Source organism: Tetrao urogallus (genome assembly GCF_951394365.1).
Source record: "Tetrao urogallus genome assembly, chromosome: 13".
NCBI classification, from domain to species: domain Eukaryota; kingdom Metazoa; phylum Chordata; class Aves; order Galliformes; family Phasianidae; genus Tetrao; species Tetrao urogallus.
The window spans coordinates 2,187,710-2,214,205 of NC_136826.1; the positions used below are offsets into that span (position 1 = coordinate 2,187,710).

The 26,496-nt window shown below is 41.7% G+C and overlaps 1 protein-coding gene across 1 annotated transcript in view; it reads right to left on the reverse strand.

Moving 5' to 3' along the window:
* Positions 1-1,482: 1,482 nt before the first annotated feature.
* The window catches only part of IL1RAPL2 (interleukin 1 receptor accessory protein like 2), a gene marked incomplete at both ends in the record, with an annotated part of 319,468 nt that continues 294,454 nt past the window's right edge, over positions 1,483-26,496 (reverse strand). The window contains 5 exons of the mRNA XM_079541946.1: positions 1,483-2,180; positions 11,472-11,642; positions 15,638-15,781; positions 21,433-21,578; positions 22,539-22,668. Of these exons, the coding sequence (XP_079398072.1) occupies positions 1,483-2,180; positions 11,472-11,642; positions 15,638-15,781; positions 21,433-21,578; positions 22,539-22,668 (1,289 nt within the window). The remainder of the gene's footprint in view (positions 2,181-11,471; positions 11,643-15,637; positions 15,782-21,432; positions 21,579-22,538; positions 22,669-26,496) is intronic.

Genomic DNA, 26,496 nt, shown 5'->3' on the forward strand with positions numbered 1-26,496 from the left:
CTGAAATACAGGCGAGATTGCCTGCCTTACAAACATTTCGGGGACTTGCTCCAGCAGATCTTACTGAGACAAAACTCTCATGCCTACTGTGTTTTCAGTGAAGCTGTGCCAAAGGCTTCTGCCTTTGTTATTACAGCTTTTTCCATGAGTACGGCTGTCTTCATGGTCTGACTGGAACCTGTGATCAGCTGGGTCTGGAAATCCTTATGAAACATACTTGTCTGAACAAAACTCAGATTCAGTGCTTTCCACGGAAGATAAATGAGAGTGTCCTCGTTTGACTGATGGGAGTGTGTACAGAAGAAATGGAAGAAATGCAAGACTTTACCAGCTTCTTAAAAATATCACTTTTCACTAGTTGCACAGAGTGGAAATATTCCTGCTTCAGCCATATTTTAAGAGGACGTAAATTGTCAGGTAGATAGAGAGAGAACTGCCTCAGGTGATTATCACTGCATTTGAAGTCAGTTTACTAGTAAACCTGGATAATTCAGCACTTCATCTCTGAATATTGCTGCAGTAATGATTTTCTATTGCTGATGTTTTCAGAAAAAAAAGGTTAATTTGAAATTTTAACTGTTCATTTTGGGAAAAAAAATACCGTGTAAAGTTACACCGCCTTTTTACAAACCTTAACACAGCTCGGGAGATCTTAGGAAATTTCAAATCAATGCATTCACCGACAGACAAATTTATACTTCAGTCAGTTTTAAAAATGTCATTAAAAACCTGCAAAAATAAGTCTGAAATAATCTATTAATCACAGAAAAGTTGTTTTAAATCCCGCCAAACACCTTCCAGTACCCTAATAAGCTGTTTAACAAAACCATATTGCTAACCAGCCACTGGGAATGCAACATGTCTCAACAAACAAATGAAGAGGTGCTGATGCAAGCAGGTGATTTATTCTTTAGGAAGTGTTACTGTGCACTTTATTGATAAAGCTTCATCTGCATTGTTTCAGCTCGTCATCTTCTAAAATGCATCTGAGAGACAACGATACTGGGAGGAGTTCCTCCTCCTTCCTATTGAACGATTAACCCCTTGTGGTCTGTGCAGGAGATAATTTCTGTAGCATGATATGATACTGGAATTTCAAACTGTACTGAAGTTCACACGAAAAAGCCAACAACTTCAGTGTATTTGAAATATTGTTACTTAGATACAAATGCTGGAGATCATATACAGCAAACTGCTATCCATCCCTAAGTGCAGAATGACGGGATGTGCTTTTTCTCTCCCCCTTTTTTAAAGAAGCAATCAAGCTGTACATTAAAAGACAGGAAGGACATTGCTGACTTACAAAAGAATGCCCTCTTTGTAAGTAATTTGTAAATGTAAACAAAAAAGTTCAAGTAGAAAAGCAAGTAAGTGTGCCGCTGCTTCAAATATGATTTGATGCCCCGTGGGGTTTGGGCAAAGTTCTTTAAAAATGTGTCTTCATGGCAGTCATGAAGCATCTCAAAAGTCTCCTGATCTTCACTACCAAATATCACTGGTGAAGCTAAGCTCCCTTGCTGATAAAGGTAGCAATGGGTTGTTCCTGTGAAACTCCTGGGAGTCCTTCATGGTATTGTTAAGAGGTAGCTGTCCATTTAGGAGTGTCAAAGGTATGTTACAGTATGTATGATGGTTGCTTATGGAAGCTATTGGCAATGTTGCTGCTGACACATCATATTCGTATCCTCTGCAATAATGTCTCATTTGCACAGAATCTGCTCGATGGCAATCAGTTAGATCAGCCCGCGACTCTACCAGCGTGGCAGAAGTGCCTGTGACGGCAAGAGAGGGTACAGTCTGGAGGTCTCCAAAAAGGCCCTGCTCCGCAGAATCCAGGACCTGACGCCGAGACACCACCTCCTTTTTCTTCCCTGGCATTTCAAAGACTAGGCGCTTCCAAAACTTAGAATTCAGTTTGCTGCTTTTTGGTCCTTTCCACTTGACCACTGAGAGAAGTTTGATGGTGTGCTTTAAAGATTCCACTTCATGATAATTCACTTTCCCTTTTAATTCAGTACACTCAATCAAAATAACTTTGATTTCTCCACTGACTAGCATGTTATGGAGTCTGTTTTCCATCTCAAAAATACTCCATCCTCTCCTGAGAATATAGTCTGGAGTTAACACGATAATGAGTCTTCTGCTTTGCTCAACACATCTTGTGAGATCTTCAATGTAGGCTACAAATTATAGAAAGAGAGAAAGAGTAAAGAATAAAGAAGACTATTGTATCAAAACATCAGGCTTGCAATTAAGTTTAACAAAATCCTACGGCTCACTGATCCACCCCACTTAAGACAAGGGGCACTTCATTACATACTCCAACAGAAATAGGATTGTGTATCACAACACATTGCTATTAATAGGATATATAGAGAAAATGCCTTCATAACATCCTCAATCCTTAACTGTTTTTGTCTGCTCATCTCAACAGGATGACATTTCCGTAACCTCCTCGCTGTGCAGATGCATTAGTGCCTAAAAATACACAGTTGACTTACTGAGAAATTCTAGGTCAAGATCAATGTAATACTTGTGTAAATTTTAACATTAACACTGCTTATGATTAAAGTCACACTGAGGGAAGCACACTCTGGGAAGCAGTTCTTGTGTTTCGGATGGAAGGACATGAGGATGCTGTGGGGTGTGGAAACTGTAACTAGCAAGAGCTTAAAAAGAAATCAACCCTGAACACATGCAGAAATTGTGCTATTGCATAGAAGCAGCAAGGCAGCTCTTTCTTCTTCGGGTACTGGCCACAAAATCACAAGAGTGTTCTTTGTAGCCCAACAGTCTGTTTTAATATTGCAACCTGTGCTTCTATGTACCCTAAGGTATTAACAGAAACTTCACAAGTGATGGGAACAAATGGAAAATTTAAGCATATTGGATGTGTTTATTTGCTCAAACATCAGTGACAAGGAAAATAATAGTAGTCTTCTTTTATTCATGCACACCAAGTAGTTGTGAATGATCAGTGTAAACAGAAATACCAGCCCCATCATCAGCTCCATGGTGTCAGCTTACTGATCTAGAAAATAATCTTGCAGTTGGACTCAGGGTTTTGATCCAGAGTTTTATTTGTCCAGGGAGGGTAGGAAGAGATGCCAATTGTATTCTTGACATGGAACGGGATGGGAAAGAGATCTACTTACAGACCTGATCCAAAACCCATATAAATGACCAAACTTCACCAAATTTTGAAGGGTTTTGGGTCAAGACCAGAGAAATGAAAATAATAATAATTAAAAAAAACCAAAACAAACAGCTAGAATCAGAAAAGTGTTCACTGGTTGCACAGCATTGTGACTGCAAGCTTAGAGACATGATATAACCACTGTTTTTTCTTTATAACTATGTGACCCTCTTGATCATGCTACTCAGAATGTGCTGCTGACAACAGAGGAGAAGCATGTGTTATAAATGAAGACTTGGACACAAGAGCTGCACAGAACAGATCTTTACTCAGCACAGGGCAGGGCCTCTCTTACACACACTGCCCTCTAGCAGGAACAATGATTACAAATAACATCATTAATCAACATCTGTTACTGCAAGACTCATTTTTATAGAGACTCATTTTTATAGCCTCAGGCACCATACCACAGCATGCTTATTCACACCACTTCCAGTAAAGCAAATAGCTACAAAATAGGCCAACAGGAACACATTCTAAAATAGCTTAGAGATTGAAGGCGTAGTTAGCATCAAATCTGCCTTTACTAATGTTTTATTTCACCACCTAGCAGCAAGAGGAATTTCTTTCACAAACGGGAAAAAAGAGGCAATTGCAAACATCCCACAGACAAACAAAAATTCAAGACATACACATACATTACAAATCTCTGCGCAACAATCCTGACTTTTAGTTAACGTTTTAAGACTTAAATCATGCAGCAATTACAGTTATTTGATTTTTTTTTTCTTAAAATATTTTATGAAGAAAAACCCCACATTGCTCTGTGTAAGATGGCTACTCATTAATGAAAAAACGCCAACATTAGGATCCACGGGAGAGGCAGCGGAGAGGGGAGAGAATCAGCAACAATAAGAAAATGATAAGCAGAACTGGTGAAACAAAACTTAAGGAAAGGTAGAAATGTTCAATACAATGGAAAGAGATTATCCCAATGTATCAACAGCTCAGACTCTTCATTTTCTTCCTTTCTTTCTGCTCCCAAAAAGAAAGAATTTAGGTGGGAAGCTTCATCATTAGAGGTTGAATCTGCAAGATACAGTAAAACAACATGCTATCATGCATCTTTCCTGAGACATATTTACCCCTCCTCCAAAAAACTCAGAACACTGCAATGTACAAGACATTCTCAGCAGGACACAATACCATTCAGTACCACGTATCCAGGTTAGAGCTAAGCACAGCCATGCATATCCTATATGCAACAAATTAAAAAGAAAAGTCACTTCCCTTTCACATCTCCAAATATCCAGCAGTAATAATTTCAATAGAAACAATCCCTCTGTTACTCATTACATCATTTCAATCAAAAACTCACCAAACTTTGTTTTAGTTGAAATTAGGTGGGAAGATGACAGGAAAAATTCCCTATTTACGGGTGGACACTTCTCCCCTCTGTGCCTCTCCCCTGCTATGCCCAGCTTACTTGATGGACATTGCAACAATTTAGAGCTCTTCCTACAGACAACTGAATAGAAACCTTCACAAATGAGCACGAGGCGCTCCTGCAAAGTCCAGCAGCTGGTTCAACGACAGACACAGCAAATGTACAGGAGCCTACTGCTGCACTGAAGATGAAATACGCTGTATTACAGAAAAATGGAGACCCAGATGAAAAGTAAATACATTTTCCAGCCATCTGCCCCAGAAGCATTGTATACTCTCAATAACTTCAGCCTGAGACTACTACTAAGGTCAAGTGACAGCTTCTCTGGAACGTGTGGTTCCATTGGGCAAGCTCTACAGCACGTCCAACACGTACATCGAACAATCCTGCATGGAAGAGCAAAGACAGACTGATTCTTGTCTTAATAAGGCCTGTGGAAATCCACACCTTATTTTCTTCAGTGGAACAAAACTGATTGTATAAATTGTGGAGTTGCTAAATCATCCTTTACTTCCAAATTAGACACTGCTCCAAAAACTGTAGGTTGATGCTGCAGTGTGGGACGGAGAAAGAGAGTAGATTCTTCCTTCCAGAGAGCTAAAAAGTAATTGTTAGGCAATGGCTGTTTCACTTTCATGAAGAAGTTAAAAAAAGACTTCAGGATTCACATCACCGACCATCATCAACTGCAAGACTCCACACAAACATATTTCCACCAGGTAAATCTCATCTCGTTAAGACTTCATTTCTTTTCAAAAGAAGAGTCAACTTCAATGACATTTCATTGTGAGGGGAGAAAAAAAATCTTCAAAAACATTGGTATGGAATAGTTAGCTTTTCTTTCCCAAAAGTATGTTTTATCATAAACTTTAATACAAAAATAAAACACCAGAATCAGAATTAACCCACATGATTTTAATGAAGAACACCTAAATCATTTTAACCTTTTTTAAACCTTTTTTTTTTCTTTTTCTCCTTTCCTTAAAATACCATTTTGCAATATGTTGTCCAACCAGTTTCACGTTAGCATTTCTCACAGGTCAAAAAATCTTGCACTTTGGGTAGCTGTATCAGTAACTTGCTTACATCACGTACAGTGTGATGTCCAAGGAACTATGAACAAGAAATCTACACCCATGAACAATCATGGTTTTTTGCATGATTACCCTCATTAATGAAGATAAACGACCTGACAGCAAATACACACACACTCAATACTCAGCGTGAAGTGATGCTGAACTGCAGTTTGGAGCACTGAAGTCCAAGATACGCATCCTATTTGGAAGAATGTAATTATGCATAATTGCCTATTGAATCTTGAATGAGCTACATTAACCATGGGCTAAAAGTAAACCCAGACAACCAAATATGCAAACAATCCAAGATCAAGAAAACTAATAAGCACCATGGACACAGAGTTGCTTACACAAAGAAAAGCCTGACTAACTAGACTCAGATGATCTTCAGAAGCAGCTGAGAGATAAAGAAAAGCAATTATGTCATGTTTTATGTATGTTTTTAACCAGGGTAGTCTGCAGCACCACAAAGACCAAAGAGCATGCACCATCAACCATGCTGGTTCCTAGTGCTCTGAGAATAACCATGCATTCGGCAACATGACTATTACTTGAGGATGAATTATTTATAGAACTATAATTCAGTCCTACCTTCTTAACTGAATATTCACCAAACCCTAACTTAGGTTACTTCAATACAACAAAAATAATTACATCTTGCTATTCCTATTTCAAACAAATTTGATATTTGTTTGTTGTTTATGTTAGCCTCAGTCAGAACAGCAACACAGTTGGTACTGCTGGAGCACAGATAAGAGTGACAGCCCTGCCCCAAAGACAGCATAATCTCATATAAGCTAAGGGTCAGCTCATGAATACAATGGAAAGAAGCAAATAACACAGATCAGCTTGACACGCAACCCTCTCAGTGCTAAGGATGAGGAACAGAAGAACAGCTCTGGCAATGTCTCCTTGCAGACTGAGGTGAAGTTGATGATTTTGATGACACTGATATGGTGGTGGATGTTGGAATCAAAATTCTGGATATCTGGAATCAAAAGTTTGTAGAATCACACAAGACAGAAGTGGGATCTGGGGGTCTCTGGGTCAATCCTCTGCCCAAACCAGGAACAGATAAGATTGCTCACGGCCTCGTTCAGTAAAACTTTGAAGATCTCCAAGGATGGAAGTTTCTCCTCCAGTGATTTTGGGTATTGTTCTGGTGTCTGAACACCCTCATGGCAAGGAAATATTTACAAATGATTAATTGGAATTTTCATTGTTTTCTCTTATTTAACAACTGTGCATCTCTGAGAAGAGCCTGGCTCCATCTTCTCTGTGTGTTCCATCAGAAAGAGAACAGTAAGATTCCCCCTTGGTTTTATCTTTGTTGGTCTTTTCTTCAAGAAACACAGCTCTCTTGGCCTCTCCTCTTACGCTGTGTGCTCCAGCTTCCTGATCATCTTGATGGCCTTCAGAAAACCAGGGTGGCCAGTCTGTCTTGGCTGACTCTAAAGATGGGTGGGAGTTTGTTCATATTTGTTTCGTTTTTAACTGCCGTTCCTCTGTATTTCATTTTTACATGCTTGTCATTAACTGTAAGATTCATATTGAGCAGACAGTGAGGGACTTGTGAAAGGACTTTGTGCTGCTGAGCACTCTATTTCCATTCCACATAAATGGTGTCACGTACCTGATGAGCGCTCCTTGGGAACCCCAGGCACACTGTCCATGTGTCCATCTTCATCCAGGAATCCAAAAAGTTGGAATCACCAGGTAAAAAAAAAATCAAAACCCACAAGAACAACAACCCCTCCTCCACACACACCCCCCCTACACACACAAAAAAAGAAAAAAAACAACAACAACCAATAAAAGAAAACCAAACCAAACAAAAAAGAAACCCACCACACATAGGCAGACAAAACTACAAAAAACTAGAACTGTAACATTGACTGATGGGTGCTTTTTATCACACGCCTGAGGTGCTCTCTTGTTGTGCTGCCAACATCTCATTTTCCAGTAAAAGTGGATTTTCATTTTCAGTGCCTGATCTCTATACCCTGGGCTGAGCTGGAGCAAATTGCTGGTGTGTTTCCAATCCTGCCAACATCAGATATAAGTATGCTTGGAAAGCAACTAGATGATGTTCTAAGAGATTTGCATTGCTGGAATTAAAAACACAGATTGACAGTCTTGACCTCTTTACTTCCTGAGTTTAAAATAATTTGTAGAAATGATGGGAGAAAAGTATCTTTCTCTGGTGTGGACCCAGTTTTAGAAGAGCCAAGTGCAAATATATTATTCCCTTTGTAGAAACATCATCCTTAGTGAGACAGAAAATGGCTCAGATAAAAATTTAAGTATTTCCATTTTTTTCTTTCAACAACTCAGGCTCCTCAGGTCTTCTAACATTGAATTAAAAAGCTCATGGGGTTCAAGAGTCTGCTTGGTTGTGGGAAAGGGTTTGTTGAAACAAAGCCCTGAAAATGTGTGGAAAAAATGATAACAGCTAAGGAATTCATAGCTACTGCAACTGTTTGTTAGTGATCATAGTGTCCTTATGGAGGTCCAACACATTCAGTTATGCCTCAGGTGCCTAAGCAGAAAGCTCCATGTGCTGTCAGCTTCGAGGGAATGAAGAGTGCTCTCTACTAAGAGCAAAGAAAACTCTTTAAGAAAAGCTGCAGTGAATGTCGAACTTGGTCTTTGCTGCTTACAAAACACACTGCATCTATGTCTCGTTGCCCTCTTGCCTCTTCTCCAGCCTCCATGGTCACGTGGGCTTCTGCATGAACCGGAGCAGAGGAGTAGTGGCTGTCTGAGCCCTGCTTACACCTCGCCAGCTCAGGAGCTGGATCCTTTCTCTCAGACAACACCAAGAGTGACTTCAAAGGTTCTGGCTGGCCATTGCAAGGTGGGCAACACTGAGACCCTCAGTGCCCTTCCCAGCAGTTCTGAACTGCTGAACAAAACTGCTCTGCAGGAATAGAAATTGTATTCCAGCTTTGAAGGACTCAGAAACGAATGCCTACTGCAAATGTGATGCATTTCCAAGAGTGAAGAGGTGGCCTTGGCCTCCACAGCCATCATCTTTGTCCTTGAGTTGGCAACAGCTGCTCCATATGCACCTTGAAACAGACAGTCTCAGCACTGAGCCAGAGTGCCGAGCTAGGCTACGCAGTGGGGACACTGCCAGGGTCTCCCTTTGGCAGAGGAGCAGTCTGATGGGTGAGTGAGTCCCTGCTCAGGCACATCTGGATCTGATCTGTCCTTCATCTGCAGAGGGACATGCATAGCCTATCATGGCTTTTCCCCAGAGGTTAGAGATGAACCAGCTGGCAAAAGCATAATCAAGCTTGTCCCTGAATTTTCCGAAGTCAGCTTTTCAGTTTGTTCAGGGAAGAGTCCAAGAAAGATAAATGAAATACTATTTAACAAATCTATTTTTTGCTAGCTCTCAAATCCGAATAGCAGCTGAATGTACTGCTTCATGCCAAGAAGCAAGCCCAATAATGCACACCCTCCTGTGGCAGCACCTTAACATTGCAGAGACTGTACAAAACAACCCGTCTTATAAAACACATCTGATTTGCTGGAATCACACATTTAAGTATTCAGAAAAGATACATAAGGAATCATCAGGGCGGAGAGTGGAAAAATATAACATCACACAAAGTCGTTTACACGAAAAGACAGTGAAATGCAATGCATGTGAGAATATTTCCTAAAATCAAAAAAGGTCACTAGGATCAAAACCTCATTCTGTACAAACCTGTCCTGAAGCGCCACATATTTTGTCGCATCTGAATACGTTATGTTCAGCTCTAAAACTTCTGGGAGGTCAATGCCATCCCACGATGCCTGGTCTCTTCGCTATGCACTCCAAGCCCTTGTAAGACTGGTGAGTATTGCATAGAGCACAAGAAACAGCCATGTTCCACCTCTCACAGGCACACAGAGAGTTTACAAACAACTGAGTCCGACTCCTCCATCCTTCTCCATCACCTCTCAAAATAAAATGTCATCCCCACATCTTTTTCAAAGCCAAGGCATGCAAATCACACTCATTTCAGATCCACATTTTATTCTGCATTGCCATTATGTCTGATTAAGCACACTTGAAGCTTCACATGCTGGTGTCAGGCCCCTTCATAACACTGGAGAAGTGAGTTTGAGAGGAAAAAAGAAGTATTAAGTCTGTGAATGCTCATAAATGAGAATTGACATTTTCAGGTATCCTACATTTTCAGGAGAGTTTTAATGAAGACCCAAAGTGATGACAAGTATTTGCTGAGTGTCTGACTGACAAAAATAGACAAGAATACAACATCATACTGGATAGCATGGCAATTGGAAAGATGAAGCTCATTTCAGATGAATTTGTGCTTCAGTGCAGTTATCCCTGAAAGACCAGATTTAAACTGCTTAATAACTTGTATAATTGCAATATATAACTGCTTCGTTGCTGGATATAAAACAACCATTTACTATAGTTCTGTGATTTTTAACACAAAAAAACGTACTTTTCCCTAATTATCTAATAATTCAGTACCGCTTGCTTGGGCTGCCTTAAATAAAAAGGCTACTTTTTCTATAACCTGTCTTTTGTTTCTGGGGACTAATGGAGTAAAACTCATACTTTGCAGGGCATGACTTTCCTCACAGAGCAAAGGAACAGAGGAAGCAGCTCTAGCCTAGGAGCTGCAAAAGCACAAGGTCTGTTCAAGCCCCTACCGGAACTGTGCCTGACCTCAGACTAGGCTCTGACTTCTCCCAGTGGGACTGGAGTCAGAAATCTGCTTCCAGCTCCCTCAAATAGAGAAGAAATAGGCTCCAACTTCTAGGGCAGGCACTGGGGTTTGGCAGCAGCTTCAAGTCTTTGGCAGGCAGGCTGCTAAAGCAGTCGTGCTGTAGCTGTTTCATGTTTGGGGACATCTGCTCCAGCACTGTCACTGCTTTGTTCTCTTGTGCATGTTTCCTATCCAGTAGTACATGCGGAGAGAAGAACTCTCTTTTAGCATTTTTCATTGAAATGATTTTCAGACCGAATTAGTTAAAACAATAAAATAAGGAAAGGGATGGGTAGAATTTCAGTATTTCAGAGAATAAATAGATATTAAAACAATCCTACTATGCATTCATCAACATAGTGCATTTGATTTATCCAAAAATGAATCAGGAAGATGAGATGCTATAAACACAGCTAAGAAGGCATTCAGTGTTGATTAAGTGTTAAGGACGCCGCTGAATGTTCAGACATGCCAGTGAAACTGATTGAAATGGACATCTGTATTACACTGTCAGAGTGGAAGATGGCATCAGGTTGCAGGACTGTACAGAGCTGTCTGAAGAATCAGTACTACACAGTAACAATCCTGCTCAGAAATGCAACATTTGGTCAAAACCCTAATGAAAAACTGCATGTATGGCATTGATAGGGAAATTAATGTAGCTATTTATGAGACTTCAAAGTAAGGGAAAAAAGACAGACAAAAAAGAAATTACTTCCAAAAAAAAATCCGTTTTCAATGATTATACAGAGACTACAAAATCTTTCTGGGGAGTTGCATTTTTAGGTGACTGAGTCTGACAGAAATTTTAGATTACAGCATTGCTTGCAGCACTGCAAATTCCTCTGTAGAAAGGTCTGGCTTCTGCCTCCACTGAAATCAATAACAGGTCCCTCTGGTTTCAGTGGTGCAGGAACTGCCTCTAACCTAGAGTTCAAATCTGTAGCAGCAGGGAGACTTATCCACTCCCTAAAACTGCTTCACAGAAAGAAGTTTTTGTACCAAGCCCTTGTTGCACAGACCAGGCCTTCGTAAAGCATCAGAAATTACATTAAAACTTGAAGGTCAGAAATACTTACTTCCACTAGGGATCAGGTCCCTATCTGGAATGAAGAGCTTATATCCATAGTGCTTTTCTAGAACATCCGGCAGAATTTCTAGTGCAAACTGCTCCTCTTCATTATTATCACAATCCAGCGCATCAGGATCCACTTTGGTGTATGAAAGATACGCATCATATTCCTTGTTATCTGTAAGGAAACAAACTCACACTCAGACTGCTGTTTGCAAGAATGCTACAAAAAGCACACAGCAGTTCTAGAAAATTGCATTATTCCTATTAATGATCATGGAATCACAGAGTATCCCGAGTTGGAAGAGACGCACAAGCCGAGCTCAGCTCCTGTCCCCACAGAGCAGCAACTCAAACCCAACCCTGCTGCTGAGAGCAGTGTCCCAGGGCTCTGGAGAGCTGCTCCATGTGCACAACCCTCTGGTGCAGAACCTGTCCCTTGCCCTCACCCAGCCCTCCCCTCACACAGCTCCATGCCGTCCCCTCAGCCCATCACTGCTGCATAGAGCAGAGCTCGGCGCTGCCCTCTGCTCCCTGTGAGGAGCTGCAGCCGCCATCAGGCCTCCTCTCAGCTCCTCTGCTCTGGGCCCAACAAACCCAGGGGCCTCAGCTGCTCCTCACCCCTCTTGCCTTCCCAATCTTCCAGTCCCTCCTCTGGATGCTCTGTAAGAGTTTTATGTCTTTCTTATGTTGTGGCACCCAAACCTACACGGAAATTTCTCTTTTAACTCCTAAGTGCTATGATTATGGGAAAGTTCTGAGCTCTCAAGGGAGAACTTTTTTCTACAAGTAAATGTAAGAAATGTATGACTTAAGTGAATACTCAGTGTGCAGAAAACAGTGTCAAGCACTAACAACCTAAAGCATTGTTTCAGATCTCTTTTCCCTGTTTTTAAAACTGATATAATTTTAGAGGTCACTTAATCCAGAATGATTTACATACATGGGGCTCACAACATCAGAACTAGGAATAACTCCAGAAGCAGGAGGGATTGCTCCTGCACTGTGGTACCTGCAGCTGTGGGGTGCAGGGAAAGCTTTGCTGCTTCATCAAAAGGCAGAGGCAGGCAGTGGGTGACAGAAGGGACCCCGAGCAATGCCTTGCAAGCATGGCAAGGCTGCGAACAGAGGTTTGGCTAGAAGGGACAACATAATTACTTCCTCCTGCAGAGCACTGCGGTAATCTTCAGCTCTCTGCATCTGACACACAGAGCTGAGAGCTTGGCCAAGCGTACCGAGAACAGAAGTGGCACCGCTACTGAGCCTGGGATCAAACTGTCTTAGCAACATTTGCCCTTGTTACTCCCCTACGGTAAGGGAAAATAGTGCACTGAAAGTCAACCTGGAGCAATTCAGTCTTGGGCAAAGAGCACAGCTGCCATTATTTACAGAAAATGAAAAATCAAATAGTTAATGTTGTGAGGACAAAACTGAATAAATGGAGGATTGCTGAGCACCAATTATGTGTAAAGAATTGTGCACATCAAATATAATGAAAGCAGTTAAAACTCACCAACATTTTCGAATAAGAAGAAAAAATAGCTAATCATAACGCAAAACATTTGATGACTTTAAAATTATGGTTCTTTCTTATGATTGTTGACGCAAAGCCAGACTCGTGAGGGTCAGAGCTACAGACTAAGCATGTGAATAGCTGTATGTCTGTAAAAGGCAATTTGCCCAGTGCCACTGGAGCTGTATGGGAGGAGGTCCACCTGGCTTGCTCATATTCCTCTGAAATCAACAGTTTACAAAAATAGCAATTGCTGAAGGAAAGATGACAGAAGAATAAACAGCAAACAAAAAAAGGCCAGTCAGCTTTGGAGGCCTGTCCAAAACACGCTATCCTGTCCATAATGAAACTTGTTGAAAGCTTTCAAGAGAAACCAGTGACCACGAGATACAGGGGGCAGACATCCCTGAAAATATTTGAAAGCTCTGCAAGGCAGCAAAGCAAACCCTGGAGCACTGATGTGCTTGGTTACAAAGCAGCCTGGAAACTCTGCACACACAGACAGGAAGGTATGGGCTGGGAATGGTGTGCGTGCAGACTCTGAGCTGAGTCCTGCTCCTTCCAGCTGCGTGGGAGCGCTCCCTCGTCTCCTCTATTCACAATGCAAACAAGCAAGAGGAGTTCCCCTGGGCCTCCTGTGAGCCCATATGCTTGTGTTATATCTCCGCAGCCTTGGCTCCCTCCTCACAGGCTTCACATACACTGGATTTTAGCAGAAGGACCTATGCTTGCCCACTGCTTCCTCTGTGTGCTTTGGAAGCAGTGTTGTTGAGGTTATTTTCTAAATGGCTTCCCTTAATCTTCACTATTGCCAGAATGTTTTGTCTAAAAACAAAGCTATGTACAACACAGGAAGTAAATGCATCCAGCATAGCCTACATGGCTATTTTCAGAAATAGGGTTAAAAAATCTGTTAGGTTTCATGTCTTTTGTTTTAAAGAAATGCACATACAAGTGGGATATATGCAATTGCACCTACACAGATGATGGCTCACAGAACCTCTGTAGGCTCACTCTGTAGCAAGAAGAAGTAGAATGAATCACCAAAACACCCTTATATACACTTTGACTTCAGCAGCATTCTGCCTTCATCTTTCACAGTGCAGGATCAGAATAAGACGCACGGCTGCAATAGTTCTAAAATGATGTACGAAAAGCAAGAGATCGATCCCAGAACTAACATGCACACAGAATCCTCTAAGTATCACGGGGTTGGTCTAAACAAGTGAAAAATAGCAATGTTTCATAAATTAAAAAGTAACAGAAGAAAAAAAGCTACATCAACAAAAATGTGGCAGCTTAACTTTGGAAAAAAAGGGACCAGAATACTTTCATTCTGGGGGAAAGTTAATACTTTGGGTCATTTTTGGTTGGTGTCAAACAGGGAAATCACATTGGTATAATCCCAAAGTATTAGATACAAGTCACCTCTAAAACCATTCAGTCTTACTCTTTGTTTTCTCCTCTCTATCAATATAAATATTTCCCTGCATTGTACGAAAAAAAAGCGCAACAATTTCAGGTTTTCCCACTCACACAAAGCTTGAGAAAGGAAGTTTCCTGACCTCTGTTCCTGCTATTTATCATACCACGTTCTATAATCCGTTGGATGTCATTCCACCCATCCTCCAACACTCCTATGGATTTCATTGTAGCCAACTTTTTCACGGCTTATCTACCCAGTGCTTAACAGAACGCTTCATTATTTTGATAGTGGTGATGCTAGCTGCAGAAAGCAGAAGGCCTGTGCAAACGCACATTGTTTTTGCACAATGGGGGTAATGTGATTCCTGCTCCTTTTTCAAATATGTTATTGTTTCTGAAGATACCATTACAGACTGCCTACGTGACTTGTAAGTGCCGCAGTGGCTTTATTTGATCACTACACCTGGGATCTTCAGCAGGTACTATTTTTAATACATAATATACAATCAATGTGCACATTATAAACACTAAGAATATGATGATATGATTTAAAGCACTTGGACTGAGTTCACCAATGCTTATTCAAGCTTCATAGGAGCAGGGAATGTTCTATATTCAGAGGAATTAAAGCTTCAATTTGAAAAACAGCTTTAGCTTTAAGCATTAAAGAAACCACATGCCTACTGAAGCGGGGGATGGAGGGAGGAAGTGCAAAACACCCCTTGCTATTCTTAAACATACTCTACAGGCAAGCTATGCAGCTGTGTATTTCCATTATGTTTCATATTCTCAATTAACAGAGGTAACTAGTTAACCTCAATAACAATTGACTCACTAACTCCTAGAGGTAGTTGGCTGATAACAATTTAACAGAAACGTTTAGTGGAAGATACCTGGTGAATTTATGTCAACATACAGTACGGATATCAAAAGAAGAGATGCTGGGCACTGGGACATGCAAACACAGAGTTTTCCTGAGCGATCAGTTCAAAAATGACATTCAAACCTCTATTATACACTCCTGAAGAATTCTTCCTATTCCTCTTCATATGGAATAGACCTGTGACACTTCAGTGAACAGATTCATTGATTTAAGCAGGCTTAGCGAGAAAGTGTTAGAGATTTACACTGTTGAGTGCTTAGCAGTTTGAACTTAAACTAGAAATTTCATCACTTTGGACCTCTGAAGTATTTCCATTGTAAATATTCCACTGTATGTATAAGCAACTTCTTACCGTCTGCTGCTTCATCTCCTCCAAAGTTTTGTCTGTAGAACAGCATTAACTCTATGTTGTAGCACTTATAGATGGTCACAAGCAAAATAAGCAGAAGAAGGATAGCTCCCAATCCTCCAGCAAGCTCTATTTTGTAGATCAAATCTAAAATTAGCAAGGAAAGACAGAAAGGTTATGATCTTTCGAAGCTCTAATTGCTGTAATCCACTGTACAATTCCACATGGAATTGCACAACTTCCTGTTATAACCACTGTAACATTAAGGATGTCTTATTTTTGTTCTTAGCCCATTATTTAACTTCAATCATCCTACTGTCTGTCCGAAATTTCAGACAGAATGCATTTGAGGCTATAGTGATAATTCTAGAAGGCAATTAGGCAGTGATTTGATACTGAGGATTAATCAACCTTTAATGAACTTGTTTGAAACTTCCACTTTGTAGGAGAGCATCAAATGTTGTATGCTGCGTGTGAGAATAGGCTTACTAAGCATGTTGTACCCCATTTGGGACCCCAGCTCTCCAAATAACATTAACTTTAGCTTTATAGCTGTGGTGCCAGTGGATGAGCTGATGTCTGTTGCTCAGCCAAAGCTTCAGCTGAGTCACTGGTAGATGAATCAGCATCCAGAACGCCCAAAACAATGTGAGAAGCAGAAAGCACACATCAGGCTGCTAAGAGCCACTTTGATTGAGTTGTGACTAACAGAGGTCTTACATGATTGCTTAGCACACATTATACTGTAATGGAAACTAGCACTAGCTCAGATTTCTGACTGGGATACTTTTGTTAGGAAACATCACAAGCAGGCTATCTCAAAGTACTTCACAAATTCATTGAAATGCAATTATCCATCTTTTACAGCTGAGGAAACAGGCATGGAAAAGCGAAGCAGCATGTCCAACGTCATTTAGCAAGCCAACGCCAGAGCAAGATAAAAAACCTTGGGTAGCACTCCAGTGCTTCACCTGACATAAGATGCTAGATTTAACAGTGTTGTACCTTAGCCTGAAATATCCTCAGAATGCAATATTGCTCATGCCACCTCTTGGCGTATTACATCACCATAAAGGACAAAGGACAGAAATTTGACAATAGCTACCCCTAACAATCTGTATCAGTTCAGATAAGATGACATGAAGATACACTGTGATAAATACAGTACAAAGATATGCTGCTATAAATACAATAGGAAGATCCTAAATGCAGGAGGGAAAAAGTTTTCGAGATCTTTAAGCTTCTAAAACACACGTCAGAAGAAATTACTGGTATGTCATTCGTGTCATTTTCAAGATAGAAAGCAAATTAGTTGGGTATCTTTTGGGGTTAGTCTCACCTTTCCATGCCTTGTATTTCAATAATTAACATCAGATGACAAGTTATTCCCAGTCTGCAGTATCTCTGATGTCTGGTGAGAAGTCCTGAGCTAATAGAAGGAAGAAGCCTATTACAATAGCTATTTAATCTCTCTGAGAACAGGGAATTTCTGGGACTTTTATTACACTGCAAAATAAAGTTGGCATGTGCTTGGGGATAAATCTGGTCAAATGAAGAAAAGAGTTGGTTAAAATTACTTTTCAGTGAAAAAAAAAATAACCTTTCTTATTGTACTGAAACTTTTCTACCAGGAAATTGGGATGATGGCAAAACTGCCAGGTTGGAAGGAGAGAAATTGCTGAAGGCCATTCAGTTCTGATAACTGAAGTTGATCTGTGCTACCTTGCAGAATAAAGTCCCTATACTAAACCTGTTGTGTTCTCTGATCCATACTGCAGCTGTATCCCAATTGCTGGACAATGAAAGCCTGTAGGAAAGCACTTGACAAATCCCTCAGCATCTTATGCTGCACAGTGTCAGACTTTTTTTGGTTTTACTTGCTTGCTTCAGCAGCATTTGAAGCCGCTGCATGGTAGAGAACTGAATAAACAGCCCATCCATGGCAGTGGCCTGCCTACACCACCAGAAGAGCTAGGCTTGTTGGCCACGCTGCGTCCTGAAGATCACGCGCAGCTCAGACTTGCACACATGTGCCAGGGCGAGGGCAGGATACTGAGCAAAAACACAACCTGCAACTCAAAACGCAAATCAATCTGCTTTTGCATCTCCTTTACCTCTCCTAGGCTCCAAACTTACCTTTTGGTCTCCTTATCTGCATTCCAAGGCAGAGGTAATGGAGGAAACCCCCAAATGCTCAGTTTTCTTGCCTACTCCAGCTCTTACTCTTTGCCCCTGAGTTGTCCTCACTGAGATTGGTGGGAAAGGCAGTCGAGTAAACACAATACCAGGAAAGTCATAGAAGCTGAACTTTTGCTTTAACAGCAACTGAAACCTAGTGAATAATAACATTCAGGTGGGTTCTAATATAAAATAATACAGAAAGACCGAGGCACAGCCTATGACGCAGCGGATTATAATCTTTAAAATAATTTGAATTTTACTACACCTCATGAGTGGCTTGAGACCAAGACACTTCAGAAGGTCCTTCAGCATTTAATACTACATCAACATAAAAAGAGCACTCACTTGTTCCTGTATGTCTTGAACAAACGCAGTCTCCTTGAAAGTAAAAGCTGAGCCAACATAGCTGTAATATTTACTTTTACCTAAATTCACAGCTTCTTTCACTAGGAGTGCTGCTTGATTTTGCACTGCATTTCCTGATAACTTATTCTCTTTCCAAGACAGCTGTTCTATAGTGCATTGTGACTTCAATTAGGAAAACATGCTTTTCAAATTAATTTGAAGGGAATCCCAAGCTATTTCCACATCTAAGGATCAAGTGAGTGTATACTGTTACTGCAGGTAATTCAAACATGGGAAAAAAAAAAAAACAAAAACAAAGCCAGGACTGCCCAGAATTTATATTTGAATTTATATTTGAGCTACTTGAAAGTGAAGAACAATGTGTCTCAAATGAAGTCAGTGAAGAAGAATGTAACAACAGAAAGTGGCATCCAGGTCTCAGCAGCATGCCTAATTCTGCCTTTTCACTGTTAGGTCTAGGGTCTGAAGCTGGATTTGGTTCCTTTTTCAGTCAAAAATGAAAATCTCAAGTGGTGATACACGCTGCGAGGTTATCAAAACACAATGTTGTACAGAAGGCACTGCTGCATTCTAAGAAAGCATTTGTGAGGTCTGTCCCACTAGTTAGCAAAAGACTTCAACATTTGTACCTTAAATATTTGTGCAATTCCTTTTTCTTCCTCAAAGAACTCCAGAGCTTTAACTTGGATCTGACTTTCTGGCTTTTATCCCTGTTTTTAGTTAGTTTTTTTTTTTAATTCCAACCTTCCTAATTTAGCAGTACTCACGACCAATGCCATCTCGGGTACCCCCTGATGTGCTGCAGTCACTCCTGAGAACTGCTAAAACCTGTAGTACTGTGGCAAGCTGGAGACAAAACCGAGCTACAAGCACCTCCTGGTGAACAGGGATAAGGCAGCCCCAAGCAGGTTGGACTTTGGGGGAGGTGTGTTTCTCTGAAAGAGATCTGTGCTTCTCTCGTTGTTCCCAAATGTTGTTCCCAGCTTCTGAAAAACTGAGGCACGTTGTAATAGGAATCCATGATCCTCTGACACACATACAGGGTACTGGTAAACAGCCTTCTACCAGTCCTGGCCTAACTCTTGCCACAGGTGAGTAATGATGTAGTGCTGCCTAGCTTATGAATGCTCTACAACCAAATCCAAGCAGGAGAAAGCTAGAATAAGAAGTATTATATCAAGGTGCAGAAGGGAAAAGTTTGGTCAAGTGCTAGTAAGAATTTAATAAAACCATGACAACAGGATATGTAGTCAAAGCACAAAGTGAAAATACTGGGGATATTTTAAATGACACTTTAATAGCTTCAAAACAAACCACTTAAAATGCCTGAGGGGAATGGAGAAATGAAATAGCAGCTGAGAAGTGATTCTGTCCACCTCCGAATTCAGTATTCAGCAGTGCTTCTTCCATAATTTCAGCAGAGGTCTGAAATGTCTGCATTTTCTTGTTATAAATAAACCCAGCTTGTTATTCTAATATATGCAACACAGCTGAACATTTAACAGTGTCAACAAAGATATCAGTTGTGTATTTATTAGGTTCAATGGATGGGAAGGTAGAATGCTTTCTGCACTAACGAGACTAATCCTTCATCATGATGACCAGTTTCCTTAATTAAAGTTGTGACATTCCGTCAATTGAGATGTTGAATAAACATTTGTGTGCGTTCTGCATCACAGCAGCGGGCCCCTGTTTTTCAGAATGGCTTTGCAGCTCATGTATTTCTATCCTTAGCATAAAGCACAGCCAGTGAGAGGCAGTGGAGTCTCCTTCCCTGAAGATCTTAAAAACCTGCCTGCATGCTTTCTGGGCAACTGCTGGAAGGGACTGCTTTCATATGGGGTTGGGCTGGGTGGGCTTCAGAGGTTTCTTCCAAGCCCTATGATTTGATGACTCTATGTTACACTCTTCTTTCTGAGAGGGCATAAACTCCTGCATGAACAGGAAACGGTTTAAGCAGAATTGATCCAATTTTGTCAGGACTCAGTAATGTACTTTCATACGTACAACCTGTGGGTCACTGGAAAGAATAGTAAAAATAGGACAGTGACTCCAAAATTTCTTCTTCCCACTAGCCCTTTTTTGAAGCTATACCACTTCTCCCTCACTGTTGATTTTATACAAATTATCTGAAGGCATAAATTATGGCCATGAAGCACAGCAGTTAGCATTCAGCACGGCTCTAGGTGAACCTAGTGGCTAGGGTTGTCTTCTGGAACCAAGGTGCTGGTGGACCTGGTCACAACCCCACCTACAGATACCTTGACTGGTCTTCCTATTCAGTCACCTGCTCTTAGTTCATTAGTGCCATGGTGGCCTCTAACCCTAAGTTCAGCCTGTAGCATGCTCAGATAACAACGGTCTATTTAAACCTTTTGAAAAGGGATATCTGTGCAGATATCCCTGCTAGGGTGATGATGGAGAGCACTGCTTTTTTTAACTGCACTAACATGCAACATTTCCTTGCTCTCTCAACAGCTTTTGTACTCACTCTGCCTTAAAGAGACCACAAGTTCAAATATCACTGTACTAACAGTTAGAGGAGGTAATTGAACTAAGCAGGTAAGAACTGTAATGAGATACTGTTGCATGCCTTATAATAATGACTACAAATGGAAGAGAATAGTAGCACCTTGTAGTTTGGAGCATTCAAACTCAAAGGGTTCCTATTCTACAGACAAATTGTCAGTAGTAGTCCCAATTCTAGGCAAATCTCAAGACAGGTAACATGAAAAGAAGTAATGATTCTCCATCCATCTATAGCTCCCACTGCAAAGTGTTCATTCCTCTTTGCATTTATGAATCAAAATGTATGGCAATATTTAAAGATTTCAGTTTAAACACAGCTAGGAAGTGGAAAAGTATGACAACATCTGGCCTTGTTTTGAGGTACCTAATCTAACAAATGCACATTTTAACTATGTCTTTAACACTCTTACCTCTAGTCTAATCTGTCTACTCTCGGTCAGTTTCATGAATTGTTTGCCCAAAACACATGCACTGAATTTTGTAGGGCTTTACAGGTAGCTGTGTCCCAGGCAAGTGCATCAACCGTGCGGCCGATTTGCTAGTGGTAGTTTGTGACTTTTTCCCCCACAGATGGTAAACTGAAGCCATAACACAACCATACTTCAGCTCCAGCAAGCACAGAGCTCAGCTTGGCTCAGCCAGATTAGCAGGACCTCGGCTGCTGGCTGACCCATGGCTGCAGAGGCAAGAGGGAGCGTGGCTAATAAGATTAAGGGCATTACCTTTCTTGCGCAGAAGGATGCTGGCATGTTTCCGTCCGTTTCTGTTTTCCACATGACACGTATAGTTAGCCAGATCTGCCTCCTCGACAGCATCAAAGATCAATGTCAGTTCAACTTCTTTTTCTCCAAGATGTTCTCTGAGGAGTCTGAAAGGAAAGATGCAACCTTCTGGAATTTTCCTCTTTTTTTTTGGTGCAGATCGTAACTTTTAAAGGTGACAGTATCAAGAACAAGAACTCGAAAAGACAGAATGAACAAACAAAATCTCAACAAAGGAAAAAGAAAGTTGTAGTGAGGCCAGAGGTACAGCCTTTTCATGTCATTGTTCTAACATGAACATGACAAATAATGCAACATAAATGCAAGTTTTTCTCGGTGACGCCATAAGTCTAAAAATAAAATGCCCTTCTTTTTGTGAAAGGTTTCTTATCAGTTGCTCAAGAAAGTGACTGGCCCTTTGAACAAGGAAATGTAACGTCATGTGTAGTCTGCCAGGTTTATTTGATCCTGTTAGTATTCTGCTGCAAAATACAGCAGGCGATAAACATAGCATGCACGATGCCCTCACAGTCCCAAGCCTGTGAACTCAACCTTGCACATAGCTCTGCTGGCAGTCTGACGTGGCTTTACAGATACAACTATTTCGTTTTAATTTAATTTAATTTAGTTTTATTCTATTTACCAAAATGAAATCTCTTCTCCAGAGACAGGTGGGAGGCACAAGGGAAAACAGGTAATTAACCAGCATGCCGCTTGTGCTGGATGGAAATTGCCTCTTCTGGAGACCTTCACACTTTACATTAATAGCAACAGACACCAAAATTCTCTATGATAAGCCAAAGTTGTTTTGGGTTTTTAACAAGAGATGTTTCAGCTACTGCCAGAGGAACGTGGTGACAGATTTTCAGGCACCTAAGTAGCTCTTATGTCTTAAAAGTTTATTTGCTGGAGAGAGTGTATCTCACGCTGCCCTGCCTCCAAGTCATTTATCAGTCTTTAGATGCAGAACTGTTTCCAATTCCAATTACAAATGTGTTCTGAAAACAAACCACAAACAGGCTTTTGGGACGTACCACATTTCTAAAACTAAGCACTCCAAAAAGTACCTGATTTCACCTTCTCTAATGTGACCTTCTAATTCTTCTATGAATTTTTCCCCTTTCATCCAGTAGATCATGGGGCCAGATTCACCACTGAACCCAAAGAAAGCTTTGCAGGCCACAGTCAGTGGGTTGCCTGAGGACCACAAGAAGAGAGATGGTTAGAGGCATTGACACAGCTGCTGTGTGAGAAAACCCAGCACTTGATGAATCTCTCCACCTAAAACTGGGAGGGGGGGAAAGTGTGCAACTATAAAATGGAGGAAAAACACCAATGTGGATTTGCAGCTAGGAGGAAATTGCTGTGAAAGGAAACTTTGAGGTTATGCTTCATTTCATTTTTCCCAGAAAGATACTATGCGAGCAATGAGAAGGTATGGAAATTGTCACAATGTACAGACTTGTCAAATTGGTTATTAAGGAAAAAAAAGAAAAAAGATGACTTTGTCAGACTCCTGGAATTCCTACAAGGACTGGAGAGCGTGCCCTAAAAGGCAGGTAAATCACCAAAGCTGCTCACTGCTGCCTACCCACCTGCAAAGAAAGGACAGTGGTAATTTTTTCCTCACTTGGATAGAAATCAAATGTTAATGAAGGCTTGGAAAGCTGCTCAGAGGGCTTTTAAACATCCCCAGGTGATATGTGCCAGTAAGCACCAACAACACTTCAACAGGCTTTTGGCAAAGTAATACAGGAAAGAACTCTCCCTTTCAGCTCTTCAAGAACACTTTCAAAAGGAAGAAAATAACACTTGGAAATTAATCATTTTCCTTTTCTTTCCAAGAATTCAACATTTACATGGCTTTCTGTCTGGCTATGGCTTTAGCTGTACTAGCTAGTCAAAGACTGCAGTGTTTATGCCAGGACAGATGGTTGTCTGCCTGAGAAAGACAAAGGAAAAAAAATAAGCCAGGAAATTCAAGACAACCACCCCATTTCCTAGCGTGCAAATACAGCTGCTTCTGCATCCACTTTTTCTTTTTATCCAGCATAGGTAGTTTGGGTCACAAAAGCAGCTGTAGTGTCACCACCCTACATGGGAGCACAGGCTCCATCTCATGTCAATGGAGACTACTGTCGAACCTTCCAGGACTCGTATCAAATGGGGAAAATCCAAGTAATGCATTTTACTGTAGTTAGAAGGAATGTTTTATCATGCCACTCATTCTTAGTGCCAGCAGGAGACTCTTCTGACACTCAAAGAAGAACAGACTTACACTTTCCAAAGAGGGCTGCCCATCTGGAGCGCATCACTTGGCTGAACATGGGCTAACGGTCTCACATGCCAGACTTTCTGTGCCTTAATCAGGGCCTCTTGTCTGCTCAGCAATGATAACTGGCTGCGTGCATATCAGAGCATATCAGAGATGTGTGTTTAAGCATCTTTGCCTAAACCCCCACGGAGCTGTGCTAAGTCAACTTCTTGTATCTGCCTATCCATTACTCCAGTGCCCAATTTAAGATGCGTCAAAAGAGTCTGATTATTCAGGAAGAGCAGCATTCCCAGCCACTGAAAATCAGATGCCTTCACATTGTTTCCAAGAGCCAAAATTACAAGTCCTTTTGAAACATCAGGACACGGCAAGAAAAAGTTTAAGGGCTGTACTTGTGTCTGCATTTCTCAACTACCAAAAGACAAAAATGGAAAGAAAATCAGAATGTTTATCCTGAAGACGTTCCACAGAAGCTTTCATTATCCTGGCATTCTCTATGATCTCGGGTCCCACAGCTGGCCACTGAGCACGTGCTGACGCTTACAGATTACACACAGCCAGCTCGAACATCCAGAAGATGAGGAGCAGTGGATATCCACAGCAATCTGTGCATCCCAGAGCACCGATCGTCATCTCTAGGAAGCTTCAGACTCCACCTGTGAGTGATGCGTCGGACGGCTCCAGGCCCATCTCTCGTTGCACCGCAGGCCAAGCCGGGAGCCGCCTGCCTTCTGCTCCCAGCCCACTGCCCAGCACTGCCTGCCCCAGCAGGCGGGGAGAGCTGGAGCCCCACGTGCCTCCCAGCACGCGCAGTGCCAGGTGTGAGCCTGGTGCCTCCTGCCTCCCAGGTGTGATAAGTGTCTATTTAAACACCGCTTAACGATTCCCAGCATGGAGCTGCTCGGTCCATGCTTGATTTTAATGGAAAAAGACAATTTTAGCAGTGTGAAAAAGGAAGAAAGGCTAGACGTGGCCTATCAGCACTGATGGTATATGCCCTTTACTTGGCACACTGTGACGGGCACGAAGCGTTACAGGCAAGATATATCACAGGGTGTGCTTCTTCTCAAACCAGCAGTTTTTTCACTTTAAAAAAAGCACCGCAAAGCCCTGAGGAAATGGAAATATTCCAAGGTGAACCTAAAACTTCTATACTCGCAGAGCAAATATCCTGAGGTAATATGCCAGTTCTGAAACAAAAAGTGTTCTATACAAATTGCAAAAATGACTAGAACATCTGTTGGTACACAGCTCCCACAATAAACCCAATACGAGGGGTCGGTAGCCCTTCCTGTGACAGCCTCTGTGCTCTGAATGTGCTCAGGTGGATTTGTTTCCCAGTTCTGCTGCCAGGGAAAGCCCTTAAAATAAACTGACATGGCCAATGGCAACCTTTGTCAGAGGGAATTAGTATGTTCAACTCTGAGCCTGGGACTGGTCACACCTAAATCTCCCCATCCCGTGCCATCCCATGCCATCCCAAGCCATCCCAAGCCATCCCATCCCATCCCTTGGAGGGAAGGTTTAGATTGGATGTCAGAGGGAAGCCCTTCACAGAAAGAGTGGTGAGGTCTCGAACAGACTGCCCAGAAAGGTTGTGGATGCCCCATCCCTGGAAGTGTTCAAGATCCAGACTGGATGGGGCCCTGGGCAGCCTAGGCTGGTATTGAATGTGGAGGTTGGTGGCCCTGCCTGTGGTGGGGCATTGGATCTTGATGATCGTTGAGGTCCCTTCCAACCCGGGCCATTCTGTGATTCTGTGATCCCATCCCATCCTATCAGAACAGCCATCACTTGGCAGAAAAAGGTGGAAGCAGCTGCCTCATAGAAACAAGTTACTTCCCTCTCAATGGCAGCATGACACACATCATCTGGGTCCAGCTGATCTGTCCTGAGATGGAAGGAGCTGGAGGTCTGTCCAGGTCCCACCCAAATCCCAGCTTTCCCACACCACTCCTCTCATCCCCAGGCAGACAGGGACATCCCACTCTTCTGCAGCTTCTGAAGCAGAGTATGGATTGCAGCTCAGTCATTCTTCTCTGCATCCACAAGTAGCCAGCAGGACATAGTCAGGAAACACAACATGGGCTCCTCCTTGCAGCAGCTCTGTACCTCCTCAGACAAGCTCCTGTAAGGACAGCTAGGGGCATGTCCCTCTCTGGCCTCACTAAGATACAGCTGGTGACAGCAGCAACCTGTTTTTAGTGTTTTTCTGGGAATTCCATGCAATTCCCATCTAGAAGAGGACAGGGTGTGCCTCACTGCACCACAGCCCAAGAAGTGGAATTCTAACACTGCAGCCAAATTCCCCCGTTCTTAATTGTAGAATATAGAGAGAAACACTGAGCCCAGAAAGTGCTTGTTACAGGTCCTGATTTTGGCTCCCAGAACAGAGGGGCACAGCTAGAGGCAAGAAGAATGGGCAGGCAACCTGCAACTCCAACAGCACTGCATGCAAGGCCCAACGCTTCCGGACAACATTCTGTACCACTGAAGAGCTCCACTACTGACTATTCTTATTAAAGTAGAATTCCCCCTGGCATCACTTAATTAACCACACCGGAGTTCCTAGAATGACTAGTATCCTGAAAGTTTTCCACTTATAAACTGTTTCTGTTTAAGTCAGATTGACATTTCAGCTGCAATTTCAATTAATAAAACAAATTGCTGAGAAAGAGAAAATGACTAGAGAGGTTTCTAATGAATCAACACTGAAAGAATGTTTTAAGAAACAAGGGGAGGAATCAGAA